This window comes from Littorina saxatilis, linkage group LG16, assembly GCF_037325665.1.
Source record: "Littorina saxatilis isolate snail1 linkage group LG16, US_GU_Lsax_2.0, whole genome shotgun sequence".
Classification (NCBI taxonomy): Eukaryota; Metazoa; Mollusca; class Gastropoda; order Littorinimorpha; family Littorinidae; genus Littorina; species Littorina saxatilis.
The window spans coordinates 37,052,095-37,060,003 of NC_090260.1; the positions used below are offsets into that span (position 1 = coordinate 37,052,095).

At 38.4% G+C, this 7,909-nt stretch overlaps 1 protein-coding gene across 1 annotated transcript in view; it reads right to left on the minus strand.

Annotated features, from left to right (window-relative positions):
- Positions 1-824: 824 nt before the first annotated feature.
- The window catches only part of LOC138949985 (uncharacterized), a 21,010-nt gene continuing 13,925 nt past the window's right edge, over positions 825-7,909 (minus strand). Inside the window, exon 5 of the mRNA XM_070321766.1 lies at positions 825-854. Coding sequence (XP_070177867.1) covers positions 825-854 — 30 coding nt within the window. The remainder of the gene's footprint in view (positions 855-7,909) is intronic.

The following is a 7,909-nucleotide window of genomic DNA, read 5'->3' on the forward strand; positions in this document are numbered from 1 at the left end:
CATTTGATTCTGTCCGATCATAAGAAATCACTTTATCGGCAATTTTTGAGAAATGTTCATTAAGTGTATCTACAGAAATATTAATAACTTGTGAGGATTTATTTGCAATGTCTTTGTTTGTGAGTTGGTTAATTGCTTTCCAAATAGATTTTGAATCTTGTTTAGATGTAATGAGGTTTTGAAAATATTGTTGTTTACGTTTTCGTTTCAGGGAGTTCACTTTATTTCTTTGTTGTTTGTACTCTTCATGTGTACCATGTTCTTTTAAAAAATCACGGTAATTTGCTGCATTTTCTATGTCTTTGTCGATCCATTTAGGTTTTTCAATCTGCTTGATTCGATGTGTTTTAAGGGGTGCGTGTTTGTTATAAATATTAATGAATATAGATATCCAAAAATCCAAAGCTTGGTCAGGGTTTGTAAAATTGTAAGTATTTGAAAGTGGACTATTTTTTAGATCAGAAAGAAATGCACTTTCATTGAAATGAGAGAATGAACGATATGTAATTGTTCTGTGACCTGTTTTTGGAATTTTTACCCCTTTACGAGACCATGTGGTACAAATGGGAAAATGGTCACTCACAGCAAAACATGGTACACATGTTTCTTTAATATGACGTTTTTCAGAAACATAGATATGATCAATAAGTGTTTTAGAGGTGGAAGTAATACGAGTAGGTTTTTGAATCATTTGATGTAAATTTAATAGATTTAGTGTTTCCAACCAATTCTTATTTTGCTTCAGAAGATCGATATTAAAGTCTCCAAGAAGAATGATTTCTTTTGATTCATTTAAAACTGCATCCATCATGTCCATGAATTTATCACACCAGTTTACCTTCTCTGCTGGGTTTCTGTAACAGAATCCAACAATAATTGATGCTGATTTTTGTAAGCATATTTCCACCCAAATGGATTCTATTCCATGAGATTCAAGTTTTTCAAGACGCTTGTAGGTTAGTGATTCATTAATATAAACTAACAAACCAGTTTCTAAGTTTTTGGAAGAATCTTTTCGTAATGTTTTATAACCTGAAACGAAAATATCCGAATCAAGTATGTTGTTAGATAATCTAGATTCTGAAAATCCAAAAATATGAAAGTTTCTACCATTGTTAGAAAGTAAGGATAATATGTCTGTCATTTTGTTATATGCATGGTTTATGTTTAAATGGCCAATATGAAGCCCTTGTTTTACAAGCCAATTATTTTGACAATTATGAGTTGAAGAAGACATACAACAAAATTTCAAGGATAAAAAAATACAAAAGCAAACACCTCACACACAAAACCCCACGATGATAAGATACCGATTAAGCAAAATTGTTCACAAAAGGAATTTCAATAATTACAGTTAATAATGTAATTATAGAAGAACTATTTTAACAGATTAATCAATGTTAATATTATTGTTTATAAAAACAATTTTGAAATATGCGAAAGCTTTGAATCGCAGGTGAAGTCCTTTTTCTTCTTTCAAAGCTCTGTTATATTATATATAGTCTTAGCGTAGCGTAGAGAGAAATGTACCGTTGAGTCTGAGGATGTATTATAAAAATACAACACAGATTAAATTTCAGTCACAATGACACAAAAAGCAATCACTTTAAAAGTTTGGCAATAGGGATTCAAATATCTAAAAGCTAAGACTACCAGCACATAACCACATACACATGCACACACACACACACACACACACACACACACACACACACACACACACACACACTCACACACACACACACTCACACACACACACACTCACACACACACATACACACACACACATATACACACATACATACACACACACACCACACATACACACACTCATACACATACGCTTAAAAGATGGCACTTTTAGTAGGCCATTGATGGGCGCATCTCATTAAAATTGTGTAGATATGATAAGAAAGCATGCACCATGGCTGGGTGCACAGGAGGTGGAGCCAGATGAGCTGTGTCATGTGGCGGAAGAACCATGGCTGGGTGCATATGGGGTGGAGCAAGGTGGGCGGCGTCATGTGGTGGTGGAGGGTAGTTGATAGGTTGTCCGAAACGGTTGAAGTGCCGAGAGAGAGAGAGAGAGAGAGAGAGAGAGAGAGAGAGAGAGAGAGAGAGACAGGGAGAGAGAGAGAGACAGAGAGAGAGAGAGAGAGAGAGAGAGGCTAGACCAGACCAGACCAGACCAGACCAATTCTTTATTAACGAGGATAATGGCATCATCAAACAGGTGCTTTTTATATTTAGTCAAGTTTTGACTAAATATTTTAACATCGAGGGGGAATCGAAACGAGGGTCGTGGTGTATGTGCGTGTGTCTGTCTGTCTGTCTGTGTGTGTGTGTAGAGCGATTCAGACTAAACTACTGGACCGATCTTTATGAAATTTGACATGAGAGTTCCTGGGTATGAAATCCCCGAACGTTTTTTTCATTTTTTTGATAAATGTCTGATGACGTCATATCCGGCTTTTCGTGAAAGTTGAGGCGGCACTGTCACGCCCTCATTTTTCAACCAAATTGGTTCAAATTTTGGTCAAGTAATCTTCGACGAAGCCCGGACTTCGGTATTGCATTTCAGCTTGGTGGCTTAAAAATTAATTAATGACTTTGGTCATTACAAATCTGAAAACTGTAAAAAAAAAAATAAAAATTAATAAAACGATCCAAATTTACGTTTATCTTATTCTCCATCATTTCCTGATTCCAAAAACATATAAATGTGTTATATTCGGATTAAAAACAAGCTCTGAAAATTAAATATATAAAAATTATTATCAAAATTAAATTGTCCAAATCAATTTAAAAACACTTCCATCTTATTCCTTGTCGGTTCCTGATTCCAAAAACATATAGATATGATATGTTTGGATTAAAAACACGCTCAGAAAGTTAAAACAAAGAGAGGTACAGAAAAGCGTGCTATCCTTCTTAGCGCAACTACTACCCCGCTCTTCTTGTCAATTTCACTGCCTTTGCCATGAGCGGTGGACTGACGACGCTACGAGTATACGGTCTTGCTGAAAAATGGCATTGCGTTCAGTTTCATTCTGTGAGTTCGACAGCTACTTGACTAAATATTGTATTTTCGCCTTACGCGACTTGTTATATTTAGTCAAGTTTTGACTAAATATTTTAACATCGAGGGGGAATCGAAACGAGGGTCGTGGTGTATGTGTGTGTGTGTGTGTGTGTGTGCGTGCGTGCGTGCGTGCGTGTAGAGCAATTCAGACCAAACTACTGGACCGATCTTTATGAAATTTGACATGAGAGTTCCTGGGTATGATATCCCCATACGTTTTTTTCATTTTTTTGATAAATGTCTTTGATGACGTCATATCCGGCTTTTCGTGAAAGTTGAGGCGGCACTGTCACGCCCTCATTTTTCAACCAAATTGGTTGAAATTTTGGTCAAGTACTCTTCGACGAAGCCCGGGGTTCGGTATTGCATTTCAGCTTGGTGGCTTAAAAATTAATTAATGACTTTGGTCATTAAAAATCTGAAAATTGTAAAAAAAAATAAAAATTTATAAAACGATCCAAATTTACGTTTATCTTATTCTCCATCATTTGCTGATTCCAAAAACATATAAATATGTTATATTCGGATTAAAAACAAGCTCTGAAAATTAAATATATAAAAATTATTATCAAAATTTTTTTTTCGAAATCAATTTAAAAACACTTTCATCTTATTCCTTGTCGGTTCCTGATTCCAAAAATATATAGATATGATATGTTTGGATTAAAAACACGCTCAGAAAGTTAAAACGAAGAGAGGTACAGAAAAGCGTGCTATGCAGCATAGCGTAACCACTACCCCGCTCTTCTTGTCAATTTCACTGCCTATATGCCGTGAGCGGTGGACCACGAGTATACGGTCTTGCTGCGTTGCATTGCGTTCAGTTTCATTCTGTGAGTTCCACAGCTTGACTAAATGTAGTAATTTCGCCTTACGCGACTTGTTTTTTTACATCCAGCACTCGCCTATGAGAGGGACTAATCTAATGATAATACGTTTTAAAAATGTTAGAATATCAATCAAGAAAGTAATAAATACAAACAAACAAGAGATAGAGAGAGAGAGACAGACAGAGACAGAGACAAACAGAGAGAGTGAGAGGAGGGGAGAGAAAGAGAGATAGAGAGTGTGAGGGAGAGCGAGAGAGAGAGAGAGAGAGAGAGAGAGAGAGAGAGAGAGAGAAATAGAGAGAGAGAGAGAGAGAGGAGAGAGAGAGTTAGACAGACAGAGATTGAAACAGACAGACAGAGAGGAAAACAGACAGACACTTAAATAGATAGACAGAGTTTATGTTCGTTACTGCCTGATTTGTATGTTTTAAGGTTAGCTCAACATTGCCTTGTTTTACGACCACTACTTAAACATTAAAAACATGCCATACGCAATACAATACAATACAATACAAACTATACAATACAATACAATACAAACTATACAATACAATACAATACAGTCATACACATAAAAGCAAAACTGAACATTAACTGCAATCTTTGTTAAAGATATAAAACAATTTATTAGTTTACTTCGATGTGTATAATTATTTGTCTTGGCAAAACCGTGACAACGAGGGGTTACACAGAGAGAGAGGTAGCGACATCTAGCGAGCTTGCAAAACAAAGAGAAAAACTTTCATTGGCGCCATTTTGTGCAGACTTAGCACAATATCACACACTACCATTTTTAGTTTCTTCTTCTTGAGATGTTCCTCCAGTGTGCTTGCTGCGACTTGAGGTGAACATGCAATGTGCGAAGGGGGGGGGGGGGGGGGGGGGGGTGGGGGGGGATAGGGTCAGTAGGATCACCTTCACCTGAGAAAATGCAAAATGGGCAAAACGTTTTCCGTTTCAAATCTTGAAAGCTTGGTCGGATAAAGACAGCCACCCCATGGACCAATGTTAGTGAAAGCATGACATCCGGCAAATGGAATAGCTACAAAGAAGCGCAAATGGTGTTTGACACCCACACAAAAGCGCTTCAGAAAATAATGTGCCAGGCAGGCAATAAAACGGTACGAGAACCAATATGTCAGAACGAGACACAAGCCAAGTGGAGTTGTTTTTCAGAACTTTGTGAGTCAGTGATAGTCATTTTCTAATACTGCATACAGGCCCGTCGAGTCACCTTCAAGTGACATTGACAATGTGCACGCACATATATATTTTATTTAATAGTTTTGGGCGTAAAGCGCTAGGCTTGGCTGTAGTGCCAGTCAGTCATATAAGGCAAAAAAAAAAAATAGGTCTGTTTACGGTAACCCGACCGACCCTAGTTTTTTCGCGCGACCCTAGACTTTTTTTTGGCATTTGGAAAAAAAAAAAAAAAATCTTGTTTTTTTGGCAAAATAACGTAAAAATATGGGTTTTTTGGGGGAAAAAAAAACAAAAAACAAAAACAATCCCGACCTACCGACCCTATTTTTTTGGCCTATGTTACCGTAAACAGACCTATTTTTTTTTTTGGCCTAATGTCAAAGAAAAGAGGTTATATCCTTTTGGAATCCTGACACAGAATTGTGGTAATCTAAGCTTTTATAAAAATATCAGCGAAAGGGAAAAGTCGTTTAAACTCACAGACAGACATACACACATACAGACAGAGAGACACTGAAACAGACAGACAGCCAGATAGCCAGCCAGCCAGCCAGCCAGACAGCCAAGCCAGAGAGACAGAGTTTATGTTCGTTAATGCCTGATCTTTATTCTCTTAACATAAAAGGTTAATTCAACATTGCCTTGTTTTACGATGAATATTTAGACATCAAGACATGTAAATTACGCAATACAATACAATACCAATTACAGTAACACACACACACACACACACACACACACACACACACACACACACACACACAAAACTAAACTGCAATCGTCATTAAAAATACAGAACAATGAACGGTTACAACTACTTTAAATTGATAGTAACAAAATAACTGCAACTATAGCATGTCAGAGCATGGTGGTAATTGCTATGAGAGGATGGTATTTAAATATTCCAGGCATTCCTGTTGTCTTACGTTTCATTCAACCTTTACACGAGATGCCAAGAAGCAGAAATCTGCTGGGCCAACCTTCTTACATCTAATGTCAGTATAAAAGTTACCAACCCCTCCTTCTCCCTCCCCTCTCTCCCCCCCCCCCCCCCCCCCCCCCCCCCCCCCCCACTGTTCGTCCCTTTTCTCCCTCTCCACCACTACTAGCCTTTAAACCATGTGACACAAACACACTTGTAAACACTGGCACGCCCCAACCCGCTCAAACAACTTTGTTCATCAGATCACGCAACATTTGATTCACGACTGAACGACCTCGTGCAGTCGATAGTTGGCAGAAGTTCAGAAAATTGAAGCACGGGGTCCCAGCGGGTTGGAATTTCCCACAAAACACGATAGCCGTGTTGAGACACTGTTCAGACACGATCGGGGTTAACCCGCGACTTTGGGGGTGTTACTCCGGGAGTTCGAGGTTTTGTGGTTATCCAATAAATCAAAATGTTAAAGAGAGCTGTACCAATGCCGCGATATGCATTCATGTGTGACTGTGAGTCGTAGCTGGCTGAATAATTATGAACTATGATATTGCTTCGTACAAACTGATTGATCATTGGACTGGACGAGGTCTCACATAAACGTGTATTGTATTCACCGGACAAATGCTGCCACACCCACCTTACAACATGCAAAATGTGGACAATATATTTCGTTTCAAAATGTTAAAATCTGGGTCGGATAAAGAAAGTCACCATAATAAATCAATGTCAGTGAAAGCTTGACATATAAGCTTGGCAATGAAATGGTTGCAAAGCAGTTCAAAGACTTTTTGACACCCATTCAACAGCGCCATGAAAAAAAGCTGTGCCAGGCTGGTAATATTGTTTAACTAATGGTAGGAATTCCAACAGGTCTCAGCTAGACATCAGCCACGCGGGTTTGTGTTTCAGACCTGATAGAGAGTGTGATAGTAATTGTCTAATGCTGCACACAGATTTTTGCTTCGTTCTGAGTGATTGGAGAGTCTGGGGAGGGAGCGAGAGAAAACGAAACTGAATGAGAGCGACAGCGACAGAGAAAGACAGAAGGAGGAAGAGAGAAAAAACGAAACTGAATGAGAGCGACAGAGACAGAGAAAGACAGAAGGAGGGAGTGAGAGAAAACGAAGAGGGAGGTGGAGAGTTAGTGTATATAAACAGACGTCTAGAACTTATACTTTTGTTGATTCTAATTTTTTTTTTACTGCGAGAATGGATCGTGGTGTGGTTAGTCAGTTTGCAGTAATTGACCGTTTTAGGTCATTCATTTGACGATAAAACGTGACAGTGACGCATGTACCGCCCTTATTCTTGATTGACAGTACCAAGTAAGACAGTTAGTTAGTTAGTTGTTGCTTTTTGCGTCCAGCGGACCATATAGGCCAATTCAGCACCCCCTCCTAGTAAGATGGTGACGACGAAACAATGTAACATGTTTTCTTCCACTGAGCACGTGTGTGTACATTCTGACATAGGCATGATTTCCTCAGGTTCTGGAACCTGTAAAATATAAGGGAAGGGCCCTTAATACGGACCGGTTTCTAATATGACCACCTCCTGTTCTGAAAAAGTAACGATGTAAGAGCGCTCAGAACTAGTTTAATGTGCAACATTTACCCTCTCTGGATAACTTGCGTATGTCAAAACAGTTGCGGACGCACAGACCGCCAAACCGCCAGGCTTTTTTTTTACAATTTTGTATATAGTTTCTGTCCACAGGCATAAGTGATAACATAAAAAAATTGCAATGAAAGACATCTTGGACTGTAGTTGTTACATTTTAGCAATGTTTTTCCCCGTCTTTCAAGCACAAACACAAAATAATTCAAATTGCCAAATCTTAAACTATGTGTGTGT